The following is a 21404-nucleotide window of genomic DNA, read 5'->3' on the forward strand; positions in this document are numbered from 1 at the left end:
ATACTGAGAGAGCATGAGGGCTTTACCTGAGATCCTGAACGCTCTCTCCCAATTTTTCCAGGAGGAACTTGATGTCTTCAGTGATGTCCTCATCATCATATTTCTGCTGGTCCAGGTTCTCCAGCTGTTTCAGCACTTTGCACTGGATCATGGCAAGAGCGTATTCCTGACGGGTCTCTCTCTCAGCTGACTTCTCCAACAGGTTCTACAGCAACGAACAACCATCAATCATGTTAATGCCGTTATTGTAGAATATAATTAAGTGGATAGTTAAGTACTAAGAATACTGAAAATAATTTAAGCACCATTTATTCAGATCTCTAGAACAAAATCAATCATATTTAAATATTTAATTACAAATTCACCTTGTAATGAGTGCAATTATTCAAAAATAGATATTTGTGACTACTTCAATTATACCGTTACCATGGTCTGTAGTAATAAAGACGACATTAAAAATCAAAACAAAAGATGAACTTGAAGAATTTCAGACAAGCATTGATTGAATGGTTGGATCTTAAAGAAATCTGACCAAAGATCTGTCCTTGGCTTCTTCAGTCAAATGATTTAGTAAATTCAAGACTATTTCCCAGAAGGAGAAATAATGCACAGCATTGGAATAAATTATAATTTGAATTACAATTTTAATTAGAGACTGTTGTAAAGTGAAAGTGAGGTTTTCAAATTTTAAATATGCACTCAGCAAGATTTTTCCTTTTCCTTAAAAGTTTCTTCTACTTTTAAAATGGTAGAAAAGCTTTGTGCATCAACAGTGCGCAGTGAGGTTTTACCGGCACCCGTTTGACACGGCCCTTTGAACAACCAAAAAAAGAACTTCAGCATTGAGCAATGTGACTTGAAGAGGAAATGAACTTGTCAGATTACAATAAGAGTGCTTTTATTTCTCAGAATTCATTAAAATCTTAATGGATATGGTTCATTTAGCAGTGAATGCTAACATAAGCACTGACATCCTTTTTAAAACCCTTTGCTCCTAGCTGTACTAAAATTAGGTGTTGCTCTTTGAAAACTCACCTAAAAGCCTTGAAAACATGCCCTTTCTGGCATTACTGATACATTCTTCTTTTGTTGATTTTTTAGATGCTACCGGTAGTCATTAAGTTAAATTGCTTAGATTAAATTGGGTGAAATATCAAATCAACTCACAATGCCACTCTAAGAAAATATCATCAGTTAATGGACAAAAGGATGCTTAAGAAAAAAAAAAAAGAAAAAAAAAAAAAAACCAGGAAATGAATACATGAATCATATTTTTCTTTCATGTCTGCTGGCTTAATAAAGTTGGGCTGTAGATTTTATGAAAGACTCAAGGTGGTTCATAAATTTCTTTCCTCTCAAGCAGCCAAGAAGAGTTCTCAAACAAGTTAAGTATTGATTACTGATGAAACAGAACCATATGCCATTTTGAATGGACCTGAAACACTGTTACTGAGATACTTCAATTAGAAGCTAGTGGAGTAAAAACCAAGTAATTATTAGGCATCTCACTGCTTTCCAGCAGCGTTTAATCAGAATTGTGACATCATAGTACAATAAAGACAAAATTGAACAATTATAGTCAGTGAACGCTCAGCTGTCCAGCATGAAGGATGTCATGCTGTTAGATGTATGAGAGACAACAAAGATTTAAAAGAGAAGTAAGTAAGCTTGCAAAGGAAGAGTTCATATTAGGAAGCAGTGGCAGAATCTTAATAGAGCGATATCTGCAGCATTGAATTACAACAGTAATGCATATTAAAGACGTGATGAGCAGCGCTGGCGTTTTAATTTGCAGCAGCCTAATGTTTTATTTCAATGCAGACTGCTGTAAGGCAGTTTGAAAGGTCTTGATTTTGGCAGTCTTGCTGCAAACGTACATGTGTTCAAACTGCATAAACAATTTATCATCTTTGGCAAAGGTTTTATACCCATTCTCATTTTGAGGGAAGACTAATTATAATAAGATGAACAAAAAAATGCTAATGTTCTGTTGGAGTTATATATTACAGTAAGTCAAATCCTTTATCAGATCCTATTCCATATGCACCCATGACATGCACCCATTCTCTGTCCCAAAAGAGGAAGTCACCTTCATACATTTGTAACACAATTTCTGGCCATATTATACTTGTTTTTGTGATGGAAATGTATGTAATGGCCTCAGAAGAGGTCAAAAGGGTATTTCAACATGGAATGTTTCAGAAAAGTGCATACTAAGGATGCCGAGGATTACCCAAAAAGTACACAGTTGAAACACAGTAGAACGAACAGTCATATGATTAGCTTAGATCATTACAAACTAATCATCAGATCAGTATAACCAATTAACAGTGAAGAAGACTTGAGTCACACTGATTTGTACTCAACTGCAAGGTATAAATGTACATATATTTTTCTCTTGGTTGTTGTGACCAGTGAGCTCCCAGTCGTGAATAAAACTTTATTCCTGCAAAGAGCAACTTGGGAGTCGGCAGGGACTTTTACTTGAGAGGCGACCACAGCAGGGACAGTGATAGTGTTGGAAGACCATAGACCTGCACTCGGGGTGAGGCTGTAATACTCAGAGTTAGTATTAATGATCCTGTGTCAGACCAGTGTGCATCTAAGAAGGGAGGTGAGAGTGTATATACCATAGTATTATATCGTGTTATTTTCGGGAAAGGAATTATCCCAAAGATGCTGTAGTATTGTATTGGTGCTGTTGTTTTATATTATATCATATTGCCAATTATGATGTTGTTTGTTGTGTCAGATTAGTAGGCTATATTTGTATTAAGAGAATTTCCACGACATTTGGCAACACATAATAAATTACGGTGAACAGGTCAGAAATCGGATCAGCCCAACATACAGCTCTAGTTAACAAGATGATGGATTGTTAACATAGTGCTGTCCTACACCTTCCTCTTTGGCATTCAGCATCTATGCATACTTAAACACTGCTTTCCCATTCAATAGAAATAAGACATTGATAAATGAGCAGTCAGTGCGGCTTGCTTGCATGAGAGTAAATGAACATGTTAAAAAGAGACATTCAGATAGGAAATTAAAAAAATGATAGAGTGACATAACAGTGCTAGAGTCTATAGAATGTCAGATAGCTAGATAGAATGTTAGATAGAATGACAGAGAGATAGAGAGAAAGAGATACTGCTCTACAAAGGCAAAATACCTTAACTCACTACTATGGAAATGGGAAAATGACTTTAAAGATTTTTAGTTGTCCAGCCAAATTAATTATAGGTAGAATACAGGAAATCTGGCAAATAGATGTTTTAGTAATGACAATTATCTACATCTTATCTATATCTAAAATCTTGAGCTCAAACTTGACTTTTGACCACTTCATTAAGTTTCTGTACTCTGCCTTTGCATTGTAAAAAGCGATAAGTCTCACTAAGGCAAATGGCAGTAACTTCCACATTATCAATATTTGGTTACTAATCACCATTTACAAAATCATTATAGTAACACCTGTATACAATCTAGTGGCATTTATTTTGGATGATTTACAATTGCTTTGTTAAATCGAGCAGTTTGGTAGCCTATTCATTTGATAGCTGACTAGCCTATTTTGGCTGCTAGCTAGCTAAGTAAAGTAGAATGTGATCTATCTAGTTTGTTTGTCTAGTGCATCTTTTGTGTTACTTGACCTTGATGTCTGCATTTCAAAGCCATCTTAACTATCATTTTTCTTCGAGAGCAATGGGCCATCCTTAAATGCTATTAGTAAAAACAACCACTAAACTATTTGCTTTACCTACACTTTTAGTCAGGTATCATATGTGTCAGAAGTGCTTCAGTGACAGATGTATGACAGTACACAAGCTATACTGTAATTTAAATGCAGCAAACTTTAAATGGACAGTAAAACAAAGGCAGAATACCGTAACTCCAGGCCGGCACAGTAACTTCTAAACAATAGCAGAGTACTCTAACTCAATTTGAGCGTCCAAAACAAAGGCAAAGAAAGGTAACTCATGTTACGGTGTTCTGCCTTGGTTTCTCCTGTGCTTTTGTAAGTTACTGTTAAAGCCACACCGTGGACTTTGTGACCTAAAGAGTTGACGCATACGAGTTATTTTAAATGATTCCTCAGGCCAATATACAGCGTTTGACACTATTAATGCTCCGAGCGGGGCTGCCCTCTTGAAATACCGCCTATGTAAGTTTGGAGAAGACGGACCGTCGTTGGCCAGGTCATGCTCAAGATACTTATCTACATGATAAAGGAGGACTTGAATGTCCCAAAAATATCAATAATTCATTTTCAAAAATTAAGTTACTGCCTTTTGCCTTTGTAGGGCAGGATAGATATAGAAATAGAGATAGAGAGATATAAAGGAAATATACTTTTTATACAGATTATGAACAGAGAAGGAAATTACTACATTATGCTCATTTATATTGTATTCATCCGTCATATTTGTGTTCTCTTGGAGAACTGACTCAGACCAAGTGATTTACCAAATCATTCCTATTTAATCACATCTCTATACTGAGAACAGAGAGACGGAGCTGTGCAGTTAATTTAACATCAGTACAGAATGTTGGCTATATAAGAATAGATATAGAAAGATGGAGAGAGTGAAAAATAGATAAAGGGCGATAGAGAGATCAGTGGACAGATAGGTAGACAGACAGACAGACAGATAAATTCTATGAAGGAAAAATTTTCGTTCACTGTTCCTTGCTGGTGGAATGATCTACCCGCCTTCATCCGGAATGCAGAATCCCTGACAACATTCAAAAGACAGCTGAAAACTCATCTCTACCATGAGCAATTAACCTCATTATAAAAAAAATCCCTAATGTAGCATATGCTACTCTAAGCAATGTCTGAAACTTTGTTTGCCTCTTCACGGTGAATCGCTTGCTGCATTTCCTAATTTGTAAGTCGGTTTGGATAAAAGCGTCTGCTAAATGAATAAATGTAAATTTACTATATGCACTTTGAATAGATAATAGAGAAGGAAATAACTACAGTGAGGAAAACAAGTATTTGAACACCCTGCTATTTTGCAAGTTCTCCCACTTGGAAATCATGGAGGGGTCTGAAATTGTCATCGTAGGTGCATGTCCACTGTGAGAGACATAATCTAAAAAAAAAAATCCAGAAATCACAATATATGATTTTTTAACTATTTATTTGTATGATACAGCTGCAAATAAGTATTTGAACACCTGTCTATCAGCTAGAATTCTGACCCTCAAAGACCTGTTAGTCTGCCTTTAAAATGTCCACCTCCACTCCATTTATTATCCTAAATTAGATGCACCTGTTTGAGGTCGTTAGCTGCATAAAGACACCTGTCCACCCCATACAATCAGTAAGAATCCAACTACTAACATGGCCAAGACCAAAGAGCTGTCCAAAGACACTAGAGACAAAATTGTACACCTCCACAAGGCTGGAAAGGGCTACGGGGAAATTGCCAAGCAGCTTGGTGAAAAAATGTCCACTGTTGGAGCAATCATTAGAAAATGGAAGAAGCTAAACATGACTGTCAGTCTCCCTCGGACTGGGGCTCCATGCAAGATCTCACCTCGTGGGGTCTCAATGATCCTAAGAAAGGTGAGAAATCAGCCCAGAACTACACGGGAGGAGCTGGTCAATGACCTGAAAAGAGCTGGGACCACCGTTTCCAAGGTTACTGTTGGTAATACACTAAGACGTCATGGTTTGAAATCATGCATGACACGGAAGGTTCTCCTGCTTAAACCAGCACATGTCAAGGCCCGTCTTAAGTTTGCCCATGACCATTTGGATGATCCAGAGGAGTCATGGGAGAAAGTCATGTGGTCAGATGAGACCAAAATATAACTTTTTGGTCATAATTCCACTAAACGTGTTTGGAGGAAGAAGAATGATGAGTACCATCCCAAAAACACAATCCCTACTGTGAAGCATGGGGGTGGTAGCATCATGCTTTGGGGGTGTTTTTCTGCACATGGGACAGGGCGACTGCACTGTATTAAGGAGAGGATGACCGAGGCCATGTATTGCGAGATTTTGGGGAACAACCTCCTTCCCTCAGTTAGAGCACTGAAGATGGGTTGAGGCTGGGTCTTCCAACATGACAATGACCCGGAGCACACAGCCAGGATAACCAAGGAGTGGCTCTGTAAGAAGCATATCAAGGTTCTGGCGTGGCCTAGCCAGTCTCCAGACCTAAACCCAATAGAGAATCTTTGGAGGGAGCTCAAACTCCATGTTTCTCAGCGACAGCCCAGAAACCTGACTGATCTAGAGAAGATCTGTGTGGAGGAGTGGGCCAAAATCCCTCCTGCAGTGTGTGCAAACCTGGTGAAAAACTACAGGAAACGTTTGACCTCTGTAATTGCAAACAAAGGCTACTGTATCAAATATTAATTAACATTGATTTTCTCAGGTGTTCAAATACTTATTTGCAGCTGTATCATACAAATAAATAGTTAAAAAATCATACATTGTGATTTCTGGATTTTTGTTTTTAGATTATGTCTCTCACAGTGGACATGCACCTACGATGACAATTTCAGACCCCTCCATGATTTCTAAGTGGGAGAACTTGCAAAATAGCAGGGTGTTCAAATACTTATTTTCCTCACTGTATATTATGTTAATTTTTATTGTATTAATCAGTCATATTTGTTGTCTTTCATTTAATTTAATTGCATCTGTTCTTTTGTGGAGAACTGACTCAGACCAAGTGATGTACCCAACATTCCTATTTAATCAAATCTCTATACTGAGAACAGAGAGACATCGCTGTGCAGTTGATTACATACTATTGATAAAGAATGCTGGCTGTATAAGAATAAAAATGCTAAACTACAGGCCAATATCCTCAATCTTGAGTATTTAAAGTATTGCTTTAGACCTATATATAACAGTGGTGAAGAGTGTACTAATGTGAAACATAAATAATGGCAAATGTGCAGAGGCAGATCCATTGATAGCTGCAAAATGGAAGCCATGTAATCATAGACAGGCACAGAGAGAGAATGCCTGGTCAGGACAACTTAATAAGCTCTTGAGCAGGTGAGATGAATGAAGCGCTGCACTCTAATTCAATACTGTCAGCGACATGGACAATGAATTCATTACACAACTCTAATACCAACAGAGCCCAGCTTTCAGGGTTAATTTGAACATTAAATGTAGCCTGCACCAAGAAACGCCATGTGTGGGAAAATGAAATGCAGAATAAGAGTAACAAGCAGCCTGTTTTTGTGCCTCGGCTATGTATTAAACAAATATGCGCCGGCAGAGGAAAAGTAATAAGCCCGATGGAAGATAAAATGCCTTAGGACTACATTTGGTCTAGCACTATATCCTAATTCAAATAATCAACATGAACAGGAAGGGCAATGTCACTGAATGGGCAATGACGTGAGAGTGTGGAAGAGATTAAAATGAGCGCTTTTGTCAATCTGCAACCTTAATAAGGTAATAATGGGGTTCTTAGTATATTCACCATGAAAGCTCTGGGTAAATTAAATCCTTTCAGAATAAAAGAGTGAGTGATCCGCTAATGGACTTTGAAGAGGACACCTTCTGCTGAGCGATGCCCTGATCTGAAAAAAGTGACAAAACAGACACACCCTTCCATCTGAAATGGATTCAGCACATGTACCGCTTCATTAACTATTTGTCACAAAAAAAAAACAAAAAAAAAATGTTTTACATTAGACTTAATGAGCTTTCATTAAGCATTTTTAGAGATACATTGACATGGTGCCTTTACTTATTTTCATTCAGCAGATGCTTTGTATTCTATTTCCACAGCGACAGTGCTTAGTAAATGATTGGGGTTAAGTGTCTTTCTCTTAAGTGTCTTTAAAATGAAACGTTGTGGCTCTGAGAAATGGCTCACGTTTTGCGAGAGGTCTCGGTGCAAATCTTGCTCTAATTGCCTTTTCCCCCTCCCCAAATAAACAGCATTGTTCACTAGCAGATATTCAGCGGGGTTGAAAAAAATCACATTGAAATTCTGGAATTCATAATCAAATTTCAACCTGTAAATAAAGGAGTTTGATCAATTTAGAAAGAAAGAAACATAACTTAATCAAAAATATTTTGGACTATTTATAGGTCTCTAATCAAATAAGCAAATGTGTGTATAATAAAACAAAATACTAAGAAAACAAAAAGAAATAGAAATTTTTAATAATATCATTTATTAAAAAATGATTAAATTGTATAAATTACATTTAGAAATATGCATAATAAATGCATTTTAGCTGGTGGCCTCAGATTTTTGGACAGTGGTATGTTTAGTTGCACATTATTTTGCAATTTCAATGTAATGGAGAGCAGACAAATGAGTAATGGAGTAGGAATGCGTGTCTGAGAGGATTCAGTGTGAAATGGTCTATTAGTTTAATGCATCTGAGTCAGTCGCAGACTTTTTAGGGGGGCTGAAATAAAAGCCCCACTAAATAGGGTCTACAATCACATAATGCTATTTTTAAAAAGCCACAAGGCAGATTTTAAAAAGGAAATTTGCCACTACTGCATTCAGTTGCATTCACAAAGTCAGGAAAGGAGACTGGGTTCCTAACGAGTTCAGTTTAAAGCAGACGCTTTTCATGACACATACCCTGAAAGCAGCCAGGATTATGCGAGTGACCTTCTCTTTGACAGACTCTTGAAGGATGTCGGAGAGCGCCGGTACCACGTTGTAGCGCCGTAGCTGTTCACAGAGTTGAGGGCTGAATGCCAGGAGCCACACGCAGAAGATCATCTGATACTGCAGCTGGAAGCCACACTTATTGCTCAGCACTGCCGTGATGCTGAAAGATGCACAAACAGAACAGTCGAAGTTAGTAAACAGTGGGGCATCTCACCCCTAATGGTCTGCTGAGAGGATGCTCTTCACAAAGTTGGTCCTGATGGTTTGATGATGGTGGTGGGGGGTGGGTAGACCACATAATGAGACCATTACATGAAAGAAATTTTACTTGAGAGGCAAGAAAAAGAAAATTATCTTCAGAGAAGCCTCATTATCCTTTTTTTTTTTTTTTTACTCTATCTGTCAGCAAACAAAATAACCTTCATGATCACAGGGCTAAAACCTGCTAGGACATTGAGAGATGCTTTCTTGTTCAACACGATTTGTTCTTCAAAAAAGCGGCACGAGTAGAGCACATAGTTAATTGTGTGCGGTAAGCATCAAAACAAATAAAAAAAAAAGAAAGAAATTACAGGGTTTGCCCTTCTTTTGACCAATCAATTTACATAACTTTTCCATGAACTTTCCAGTTGTTTGTTAAACAAAACTAGTGGTTACAGATTTCACTCAAACGGAGCAATTCCTAGCCAATGAAATATTTTAAATAAATAAATGCTAAAACATATTAAATAAATACATTTAAATAAATACTACCATTCAAAAGTATGAGGCCAATACTTTTATTTTGCAATGATGCAATAAATTGATTAAAAAAGACAGTAAAGACATTTATAAAGTTAAAAAATAGTTTTATTTTAAATAAATGCTGTTCTTTTGAACTTTCTATTCATCAAAGAATCCTGAAAAATGTTTATAAAAATATAGCAACATATTAATTATAAATGTTAATAATAAATGCAGCAAATCAGCATATTAGAATGATTACTGAAGGATCATGTGACACTGAAGACTGGAGTAATGGCTGCTACATATTCAGCTTTGCTATAACAGGAATCAATTACATTTTAAAATATAATATAATATTAAACAGGTATTTTAAATTGTAAAAATATTTCACAAATTACTGTTTTTACTGTATTTTTGATCTAAATCTTTCTGACTGCAAAATGGAAGTGTATTTGTTTAAAATAAAACATAATAATATTAACATTTATTTTAATTTTAAATTTTTTTTGTAAATAGAATTAATTTCTGTGGTTTCTCCAGGCCTAGAAATCACGATTATAAAATCCTCAAATACCTCTAGATAACCATAACCAGAGTTCCATAACTATGGGAGCTTAATATCTCACATGTATCGTCTGCTATGTGCAATATTACACAAAACAAGACCTACATATTAGTGTGAAATTGAGTATTACCAGTTCACTCCGTCAGCCTCCACCCAGGCGAATCTGTATTCATTCACTCTCAGCATCAGCTGCAGGCAACCAGCGACACACTGAACGTACTGGGAGCTCTGCGTGGGTCCGAAGGAAAAATACACATACACGACACACACGCACAAATTAGCATGCACACAAACACAAAAGGACAACACGATCAGAACACGAAGAACAGAACAGTTCAGAGAAGCAGGAAAATGGATGCATGAAATAACAAGCCCGTCCTTTTCCGCTACTAGCAAAGGAACACAGTGAAACTAGCTGCTCAAGCAGCATTTACACAATTTTGCATTCACTTATGCACGTGCAGTACGAATCTGACTTTTAAAAACCGCCTTTTGGGTAACATGCTGGATCAAAGAGACAATCCCACAATGCAGCAGAGAAAAAAGCAGCAGCCTTGAAACCTGGACAGAGTGAGTGAATCATAGAAAGATGTTAGAGGAGATGTGGCTGAGAGGAGAGAAGAGACTCAGTCATTAACTGGGGGAGATGATGCTGTATATCAGCACCCAATGCATAAAAGCAGAGTGGTCCAGAGAATAGAAGAGACAGGGAGGCCGGTCATGTAGAATAGAAAAGTGGAGACATCTAAAGTGCCATGAGAGGAAATTGAATTAAAATGTGTGCCCGCTTGCATTGCGCCAGCAGATTTTGACTCGCGACATATGATGAAAAGATTTTTTATTTTTTTTAATGAACTCTAAAAAGCACAAAAAGAAATGAAAGAGGAAGATTGCTATAGTACAAAACAAAAGCCTTCTGGTCCTTTCAAACTATCAATTCTAGTGGTGTCTCAGGAAAAAAAAAGAAGAAAATAAACAAAAGCAGCTGAAATATTGGAATTGTGACCACTGGCAAGAGAGGAAAGAAGAAAAGAAGAGAGGAATCTTTGTAAAAAAAAAAAAAAAAAAAACCCTTATGGATGGACAGAAAAAAAAGGTGTGTTAAAGAAGTGCAGCTGTAGGAAAAAGTGAAAAGGTTCATAGTGGATATGAGTGGAGAAAAAAGCAGTAGACAAGAAACGGCATGTGCTGTTCTCGAAAAAGCGAGGGGTGAAGATCCCAGCCTCTGAAAGGGAATGGAGGCTCGTTCACACAGCTGCACATCCACCTCCTTCACCCATGACATACTCACTTCAGTGGGGGAGATGGTCCCTGTTCCAGGTTCAGCACCTGTACCATGTAGTTTCTACCAAAAAAAAAGATAGAAAAAAAAAAAAATCTGTGATTTTGGGCCTCTTGTTGGAGAGCTTGAACTTGAGCGGTTATGCTCGGACAATGATGGCAGGAATATAGATGACTCCTGCGTGAGTGAAAAGGCTTGTTCGTGACAGGCAATCGTCTAAAATTCTGTGGGAGAGCGGCCCTAAATTCATTTCGATCTCAGCAGCATTGCAAAATGAAATGCTAAAGCCTGTTACAAGAGCCAAGTCACAATTTGGGTGAAAAGACTTACCACAGGCATCTAAAATGAAAACCAAGACAAGACATAATTTAACTGGTATATACAGTCATTTTTGGCTTAGAATAGACAACATCCCCGATTCATTGAAACCGTTTATTCACAGCTTTCGCAGCTTAGCTACAATGAACCAAATTTATGGAGTGCACTGTGAATGCTAATAAACATGAAGTGCTTTGAGAGGTCTTATATTTATGATTTTCCACATTCATTAACTCAGGCTAAAATATGAAACCGCATGCAAAACGCAACGTCCTATTACCGTTATTGTGATTTGTAGGGGAACTTAATATGAAAGCTGGACTTTATCACTTGATATATAAGCAGATACATTCACTAAAAGCCAACATTTACTATATGAATACAAAACAACTTGTATGAATGACTGACTTTACAACTAATACCTTGAACAAAGTATCGGTAATGCATTAAAGAATAGTTCATTCATTTTAAAAGGCATTTCATTCTATCATACTATTCATTCACTATTAAGAACATAAAAAATTTATACAGATTTTTTTTTCAAATTCATACAAATCGTAACAGTCATGTATTCATTCATTCTTTTCACTTTGGCATCAAATCAAGCCATCTAATGCAGTACGTTATGTCAAGGATATACACTCTGCTGAGGTGTTATCACTGTGTGAAAATGTATTTCAAAGCCATTAAATTGTTTTTCTAATAAAAAGCAATTGAAAAAAACATATTGAAAGTGCCAGTAGGGAAAAAAGAGGTATGTATTCAGTGATTAAACCAAAAGCATAGCTTTAATTTCTTTCATTTTTCAAAAAAATAAAAAATAATTATACATAGACTTCTTTTTATTAAAACAGAAATTACATCTGTACTTTAAAGGGTGTACCCTACCGTTGAAAAGTTTGGGGTCAGTGACAGTAAAGAATTTTACATAGTTACAAAAAGGTTCTATTTCAAATAAAAGCTGTTCAGTTGAACTTTCTATTCATCAAAGAATCCTTAAAAATATTATCACGGTTTCCACAAAAATATTAAGCAGCAAAACTGTTTTTGCCATTGATAATAATAAGAAATGTTTCTTGAGCATCAAATCAGCATATTAGAATGATTTCTGAAGGATCACGAGACACTGAAGACGGTGAAAATTCAGCTTTGCCATCACAGGAATAAATTACATTTTAAAATATACTAAAACAGAAAACAGTTCTTTTAAATTTTAACAAAATTATTGTAATATTTACTGTAGTTTTGCTTAAATAAATGCAGCCTTGGTGAGCGATATATACTTTCAAATCATTAAAAAATATTTAGTACCAGGGCTCCAGACTAACTTTTTTTTACTAGGAGCGCTGTAGCCCCTGACTGAAAATTTTAGGAGCGCAAGCAGAAAATTTAGGGGCACACCTTAAATCAGCTTGCAATGCAATTATTCAAATTTCCCCCAAAATAACTGTAATACTGACAAATTATTTAATAATAAATAGACTTAACGTACAGATATTACAATGTGCAGTTTTATTTTAAGTTCACAGGCACCAGACTAACATCTGAGGGCAGCGGCACCGGAGCCACTGAGTTCTACAAAAAAAATATCTGGTAGCACTGCGGCGGATACTAAAGCACTAAGCTTAATTTAGGGTGTAGATGAAATTAACTTTAATTATTATCATTCATAATGTCTTAATATTAATTAAAAAGCAAACCGAGTGAAAAAAAATTATATTAGGGAGTGAAAATAGCCAATAAGCATCCTACTGTTTACAATGGTAATTTATTTATTTTATTATTTTTAAATAAGTGTTTAAATAAGAGTTTAAATAAGACAATTTTTGAAGGATGAACAAAAAATGTGTTGGTCATCACATTAAAAATAACATTTATATATGATAGTTTTGAAGTGCTGGAAAAAGATGAGTAACAGTTAGTACTTGTAAGCGTTTGACTATTTCTTTCACATTATGGTTACAGTTACTACATTAAATCCATGGTGAATGTTGCTGATTTGTGGACTGAAAGCCTTCTATAAGTGTTTCTCCTGGTTTCCACGTCAGCGCTGTTTGATCTGATATCTATGGTTTACAACAGAGAACTCTGCGCCGAATCGGAATGTTAATGTTAACTAATAAACGGTCCGTGAAGCATAAAGGAGTAGCGCATTTTCGTTCCGCTTTCATTTTGTTTGGATTCGCTGCTCGGCAACATTGTGGTCGCGCCAGCGCGACCTAAATAAATATTTGGTCGCACCGGCAGGAAAAATGGTCGCAAAATGTGACCAATTGGTCGCAGTCTGGAGCCCTGAGTACATCAGGCAGTACATTTAGTACTTTTTTTTTTTTTTTTTCACTGGAAAACATATCAATTTTAGCTATGATGGTGGAAATAAAATCCGCCATGGCAAGAAGAGGTGGGGACATGTCCCACCCACGCCCACTGTAAATTATGCCTACAAATGAAAACGAGATTCTGACATATTGAGGCAGACTTCAAATCTTTAATGCAATCAAAACACTTGTCCTGTTACTGGTACTGCATGTGAATGGAGGGTCATCTTAAAACATGTGCATACAAATCACATCTTTACTGCACTTTAATGTAAATGGATTCCAGTTCAGGCTTGTGAAAACAACACAAAAACATGTTTGAAGGTTATCTAAAATCAAATAAGAACACACTCAAATCCAAACAACAAACACATACTCGTACTGCTTACTAACTAGGTGCAACATTAAGTTTCCAATAAGAAGCAATTTTTCTGTCCACACAGAATGCTCTCTAAACACACTAAACTGTTATGTGACACAATCACAGCCACTCAGAAGATATTTGATGTTTAATGTACAGTTGTGAGTTGTGACAAAACATCCTGCCAAACTGGTTAGGACAAAACTCAGATATACATGGAAATAGGGGTGGGCGAGATGACCAAAATCTTATATCACGATTAGGAATGTGCGCAACGACTAATTTCATTAACGTTTAAATGGAAATTTTTCAACTGACTAGTCGATTAGTCTAACCCCCCAGGAAACAGTCTGTGTATGCGATCCATGTCAAATAGACTACTTAATCTATGAACAGTCAAATCCCATACTGAATGGCGCTAAAAATAGGTCAGACACATGCTATGTTGCCTTGCATTATGATCATTGTATATTAAACTGAAGCGTTCTCTTAAAGGAATAGTTCACCCAAAAATGAAAATTTTGGTCATCATTTACTCACCCATTTTGAAGAATGTTGGTAACCAGACAGTTGACGGTAGCCATTGACTTCCATAGTAGTAAAAAAAAAAAAAAAAAATCCTATGGAAGTCAATGGGGTGAAGTCAACTGTCTGGTTTCCAACATTCTTCAAAATATCTTCTTTTGTATTCAACAGAAGAAAGAAACTCATACAGGTTTGGAACAACATGAGGTTGAGTAATTGATGACAGAATTTTCATTTTTGGGTGAACTATCCCTTTAAACATTGTTAGCCATATTTATTTAAATCAACTGAATGATTAGGCAGCGCAGGACCAATAAGTTCGAAACTAATAGCCTATTATAAACATATTCCCTCAAATAAAAGTTAGTCCACACAAGTCAGCACGTTAAGGTGTTGTTGTTCATTACCACGGTAACCGTCAATGCGGTTCTCGTGTAGGCAAGCCAAAATATTTCCTCATATTTATCTGAACCTGCTGCGAGTGCCACAGAGAAAACAAACGCATGCAAAATCTGATGTAAAATGAAAAGATTTAGTTTTCCGCTCCAGATATACACTTTTCTAAATAATACATTCATTTTAAAAAGTAACATTAATGTGACTGTAATTTAAACATTGCCTTTGTCAAAATACAAAGTAAAAAAATTTAAAAAAATTAAACGACTTGTATTTCCTAGTTGACTAGCAGCAGAATCAACTTGTTGACTACCGTTTAATCAACTAGTCAAATAGTCTCGCATAACCCTAATCATCATCATATGGGTCATTTTATTTCGCGATAACGGTATGAATCACGATATAGTTATATTTGCTTTTAAAAAGGTTTTTGTTATATCAAAATGTTTGATATCTTTTAAATGTAATAATTCTTGTCACCAATTTTAATATGACAAACAACTAATACTAGCCTAACATAAGTTTAAAAGAGATAAAGTTAGAACTACAATAGAACAAAGACACAAATAAACTAGACCTACCTGAAAAACTTCAAGCACTAGAAATAAGAAATATTCAAGAGCAGAGTGACTTTTTCTTTTATTGCTTGATTAACATTAATGACAGATAGCAGCAGTTATATTAGGCAGCTGTCACTTAAAAGAGCAAATGACAGATCAAATATACTGATACACACGCGTTTTCTTTCTCAACCATTTACGTTTCTCAGACTGGGCATATAACAAAATGAGTTCTCTTTCACTGCCATTGTGCTTCAATGGTTTAAAATCAATTGTTTTTAAACTGCAATGCTTAAAAAATGTATGCAAATGATAAGCTTTCATGACGGTAACATCACTTGAACGTAACCGCAAAAGAGATGATAGTCCAAAATTAATTATATCTACCGGTATACCGTCCAGCCTTACATGGAAAAGAGCTTTTATCTCTTGATAATTTATAACGTCCCTCCTGGTACACTGACAGCCTTGGCATGACACATACATCAAGCATATCTACACTAAAAACATATAGCGGGGCATAGAACAAAAAAAAGTGTCAGAAACACAAGATGTTGTTTCACCAATTCTCTCAAGCTAGTAACACAAACAAAACCTCTAGAATACTATGCTGAACCGGCACATCAGAGTTTTTTTTTTTTTTTTTTAAGCAAAGAAGTTGGTACCACCACAAGTAAGGTCAACCCCTGTGTCCCATTTGAGGGTGGTAAATGACTCAAGGTAAGGCACTTAGCACCACTATGCACTTGAGTGAATGTCTTAATCTGTATCTGTGGCTGGCCTGCTGCAGCAGAGCTCACAGCTCAGCTCATTCTGAGTCAGGAGGATCCAAGTTCAAATCGTGCTCTACGCACTTCTCGGTTCATTCTTCTTGTTGTGCCCTTTATATAAAGCACTCTGCTGCATAGTGCCCTGGCACGGCTGTCTCTGCAGATCTCGACCCCCAACTGTGTACATGCAGGATACGAGGAGTGACAGAGTACATACAAATTCACTCGTTCCTGTGCAAGTGCTGCTTGACAAATGGGTGGGCACCAAAATTCTGAGATCATTAGTGAAAATGCTTGTATTTTGCAATCAGTTTATTATATTATATACTGTAAATACACAATTAAATTAAAAAAAAAAAAATTATATAATGAAACATTTTCAGAATTTTCTTTAATCAGACTGACTGCCTATTTTTTCTTTACCAATTCTCCAATGATTTTTCCAGGCATGTTGTGACTTCTAGATAAGTATTTTTTTATATAATGTAAAAAAACTATTCGCCAATGACTCATTCAGACAAATTTGTGAACCAGTTAAAACAATTCATTAAAACATGCTCAAATGCTCACAAACTGGACATCACTATGGCTTGAAAGCAAGTTTACTCTAAACAAAATCACAAAAAAAAAGTAGATGATTAAATACTTTATAGCAAAACATTATTATTAGTGCTGTCAATCGATAAAAAATGTAATAAAAAAACTACCGGTAATTAAAAGTGATTAATCACACCTAACATCAAAGTTTTTCATATATTTTGATATTGTAATACTTTCACACTGAATAGCCAAAATAATGTAGAAACAACATAATGACAGTTACTCATTTAAGACTGTGCTTATGAGAATACTCAACAAAAAATAATTTTGTGTGTTTTTTCCATTCAAGTGCAAAAGAGAACTCAAAGCGGCGCTGCCTGAAGTGGCTTTCTGTGCGCACGTTTCGTGTGTTTGTTCACAGAGAGCCGCTTCACATACAGCACACCAGTACAGATTTTAGTTCTTTTTTTGCATCTTATCGCTCTTGAATGATTTAATAACACTTAAATGAATGATGGATAACAGAAAAAAAATGCATTAATGCATACATTTTGACAGCCATAATTATTAGGCTATATTAGAATATTAATATATCATATCATGTCTGTCTGTCTGTCTGTCTGTGTGTCTGTTATTCGCATATCTCTCGAACCATTAGTCCGATGGATTTCAAATGTGACAGTTGTCTTGCTACGGGCATGAGTGAGTGCAGTGCCAAGTTTGACGTTGTTTGGATTAGAAATGCAAAAGATATTGTTAAATATATAGCACACATTGGCTTTTGCCGCTCTAGCCGCTGGCCACCCCCCCCTCACACTGCACACTGAGTGAGCACAGCACAGGACCAGAGACAGAGAGGGTCGAAGAAAGCAGCGGAGCTTAAGTAACATTTTCTCAGAGTTCACTGTGTAGCCTGCTCCCTGAATTGTCGCGCTTAGCCTATTCATTTGTGGACGTTAACTGAATCTGTAAGTCAGCTACACTGTTTACTTCTGAATATTATATTTTATTCTGGTGCGCTTAACGTTATTGCTACTGTGTAATAGTAGCCTATGCTATTCACCAACTAAACATATCCTATTCAATGCGTTCACAGTCTCTTTCACGGCCATCATTTGTAGTAGCCTATTCACTATTAACTGTTTGCTCAAGCATAGCCTGGTCTCAATGCTAAGTTTTTACTGTGTTATGCGCGCTGAAGTTAGCCTGTAACTATGTGATGTTGAATATGCTATGTTAAATAGCTGCCCTGCCTATTCAACAGGATAGCTCATGTAGGCTATGCAGGCTTAAACGAGGTTAACTCTCCTCTTACTGATTGTGACGGCAAATCCACATCTTTCCAGTGTAAGCCATCCTTTCTTTTCATAATTGAAACAACCAAGTTAGCGGTTTATGTGATCTCCTTTGTTGTGCTTAACATTGTTTTATCGGTCGTTAACTGAATAGTAGTCAACAAGTCAAACATAAACCTGATCTCAATGCTAAAACTGGCTATTATGCTCTTATTAACTGATTTTGCACGGGCACTTGACTAGTAATACTAATAATGCAAATATTCATGACTTTATCAGGCCTAGAAAAGACGATTTTAAAAGTCATTGATATTTCCAGGTTTTACATTCAACCCAGTTTAATAACAAATCTATAGTGCTCAATCCAATATTTCTTAATTTATTTGACGTTTTAGAAGTTTCTCTTTATTTTCAGGTATAAATTAGATTTTGAATCCCAAATTTTCAATGCGGTCTCAGACTTTTGGCCTTGATACAACAGAAATATTTCATTTGTAAATGTAACTGATAAAGTTAATAAACTAAACAACTGACACAAACAGCCTTCTTCCTTTCTTTTTAAAACCTAACAAAAAACTTAAAAGTAAAACAGTACATGGCCAGTGCTTTGACACATCACAAATTCTTTTATGTCTCTGCTTGCCTTTCACACTCCAGTGAAAGGAAGATGATTGAAAACAAGAAAGCGATGGCATCTTTTGAAGTTTCATTGTATAGGAAAATTTACATCATAAGGCACAGAGGCAACAGTGGTAATGCACAAAGATCCAGATACAGTAGATTATGTTCAGTGACTGACAGTAGAAGCAGATGTTTTAGATAAGGTAGGGTAAGATAAAAGGTAAGATAAAAATAAAAAAAATCTTAAAATTAAAATTCTCTTGTGTCCCTTTTGTGTTCCAATGAAGAAAGAAAGTCATACAGGTCTGGAATGAATGAGGGTGAGGAAATGATGACATAATTGTAAAACCTTAAATTGGTTGGAGAGAGAAGGTCTACTGAATTTAGAATGGAATCTATTTGTTTTTTACCTGAGAGCTGAGCTGGGTCTTAATCCAGTTGAAGTAGTAGTTCAGGTCACTGCCCTCCATCAGGTCACGTCCCCAGGCAGCCAGCTTGGCTATGATCCTCGCGGCCTGGGGGGGAAGAAGAGAAATATCACATCACTGCTAGGAAAAAAATTATTTCTGTTAAAAGTGGCTTTCATGCAGATGCTTGAACATAAGAATATCAAAAAATGCCTTGTTGGGGCTGTTGACTAGTCGTTAGCACACTTGTTTGGGCACAATGAGCAGTGGTCATGATGAAAACAAATAGAGTTTGAATAGAACTTATAACATTTCCCAATCCTGCTCTCGTTCTCTCTCCCCATAATTTCCTGTCCTCTCTCTGCTCTTCTTCTCTGCATTAAGGACAATTAACAGCTCTAATTGTTATAAGTAATGGCGACTGTTGCTCTGTCTAGATCCGTCTGAAACGTTCAACCTGAAATTAAACACCCTAAATTAACATTTCAGCCAAATGAATATACAACTGCTGCAGAATATGCTCAAATTATTGGACAGATGAAGTGATTCACTGAGGGCTCTTTCGCTCCCTACATCTGTGTGTGCACCATGGTAATGAATGCATTCAGAGCCATTCTGATGTTTCCAGAAGACATGGCATTTACTCTGCTTGCCATACAAAACGGGAACTTCAGAGTGTTTCATTAAGAGCTGAGGTGAGGATGGCAAGGGGAATCAATACCATCCTTACGAGGTTCAGCACCCTGCGACTGCCGTCTGCCTGAAGGGTAATTAAACTGTGACGACTTCATGCTGTTCTGCGTGTGAAGTATGTATCCTTATAATGAGAGTATCCTGGGAAATTGTTTTGCTTTGGAGTGAATGTTCAAAACTAAGCATGGAAATGTCTTTGATGAATTATTGATGGACTCATTCTACCTATGGGCTCTCAAACAAAAGTGTAATGGCCCTGAATGTGAGTTCTGGATTGATGTACAAGTTGCTTTTAAGAACAAATCACAATGATATTATGTAATAAGCAGAATACTGTGTGGCAGACCTTGGAAAACACCTGAAATTGGTAATAACTGGTGATTCCTCATTGGTCGATCTGTTTAGTAAGTATAGAGAAAAGCTAACTTCAGTTCAGTAATTGCTTGGAAAAAAAAAATTTCCGCGGGAAAAGGATTGTGTAACATTGGTCCACATTCTACAGTGACTTTGTTATGCAAATGCAACTGAACCATCAGTAAACACCACCTACAAATTCCTGAAATTAATTGTGAAATTTAAGCTTTTGTGGTAGTAGTACAAATTACTTTTCTTTTACAGAAGAAAATATAAGGTCAAAGCAGGTCAAAGGAGCTTCTTAAAATACATTAATATAATTTCACTGCAATGACAAATAATTTAATTAATATCGCTGCTGCTGCTGCTGTTGTTTTTTTTAACCATATTTGTAATAAAGCACTTTCTTCAGTAAAAAAGTTGACTAAATTATTAAATACTCTACCTAGAACAGCTGTTTAAAGTTTGGGGTATGAAAATGTGAAATATTTCTTTCAACAAGAAAAAAAAAATGCTACTGATCTCAAACTTTTAAACAGTAGTGTGTATATATATATATTTATTGTCTGATAGCAACTTACCATGTGAACAGTAAAGAGGTCTTGACGGTTCAGCATTGGAAGGAAATATGACCAGGCTGTATTCTTAGTCTTCTTGGCATAATCAAAGAAGATATTCACCCTCTGATGATTTTCCTGCATGGTAGAGCAAAAGACCCATTATTGCAACAAATTAATTAGAAAAGGTGAGTGATTATAGAAAAATTATCCCAGACACATCTTCTAATATAGAAGTTGCACAAATGGACATTAAGTGATGGTACAAAAGGTAAGTGATGACACAACAGTGCATTTCATCAGTTGTGCTTTCCTGTATGAGTTTTTTTTCTTTTTTCTTTTATATGAATAAATAAAAATAGATTAAAAAAAAAACATAGTCAAATTATTTTAGGTAATCTGATTATTTTCCATTGTTTACCTCCATTTCACTGGTATTACAGCATGAGCTATGCATGGTAGCACTGTTGTGTCCTTGAAAAATAATGTAAAAGATGC

General features: G+C 36.2%; 1 protein-coding gene across 2 annotated transcripts in view; it reads right to left on the reverse strand.

Annotated features, from left to right (window-relative positions):
- atp6v1h (ATPase H+ transporting V1 subunit H) overlaps positions 1-21404 on the reverse strand; it is a 53155-nt gene that overhangs the window by 25429 nt on the left and 6322 nt on the right. The window contains exons 5-10 of one of the 2 annotated variants that reach the window (XM_084120925.1): positions 20931-21044; positions 19306-19410; positions 11201-11254; positions 10040-10137; positions 8586-8778; positions 27-205 (exon numbers count right to left, since the gene is read on the reverse strand). In XM_084120925.1, the coding sequence (XP_083977051.1) occupies positions 27-205; positions 8586-8778; positions 10040-10137; positions 11201-11254; positions 19306-19410; positions 20931-21044 (743 nt within the window). The remainder of the gene's footprint in view (positions 1-26; positions 206-8585; positions 8779-10039; positions 10138-11200; positions 11255-19305; positions 19411-20930; positions 21045-21404) is intronic. The other variant, XM_084120926.1, reaches the window with a different exon arrangement.

Source organism: Abramis brama (assembly GCF_963993115.1).
Source record: "Abramis brama genome assembly, chromosome: 7".
In the NCBI taxonomy this organism is placed as follows: Eukaryota; Metazoa; Chordata; class Actinopteri; order Cypriniformes; family Leuciscidae; genus Abramis; species Abramis brama.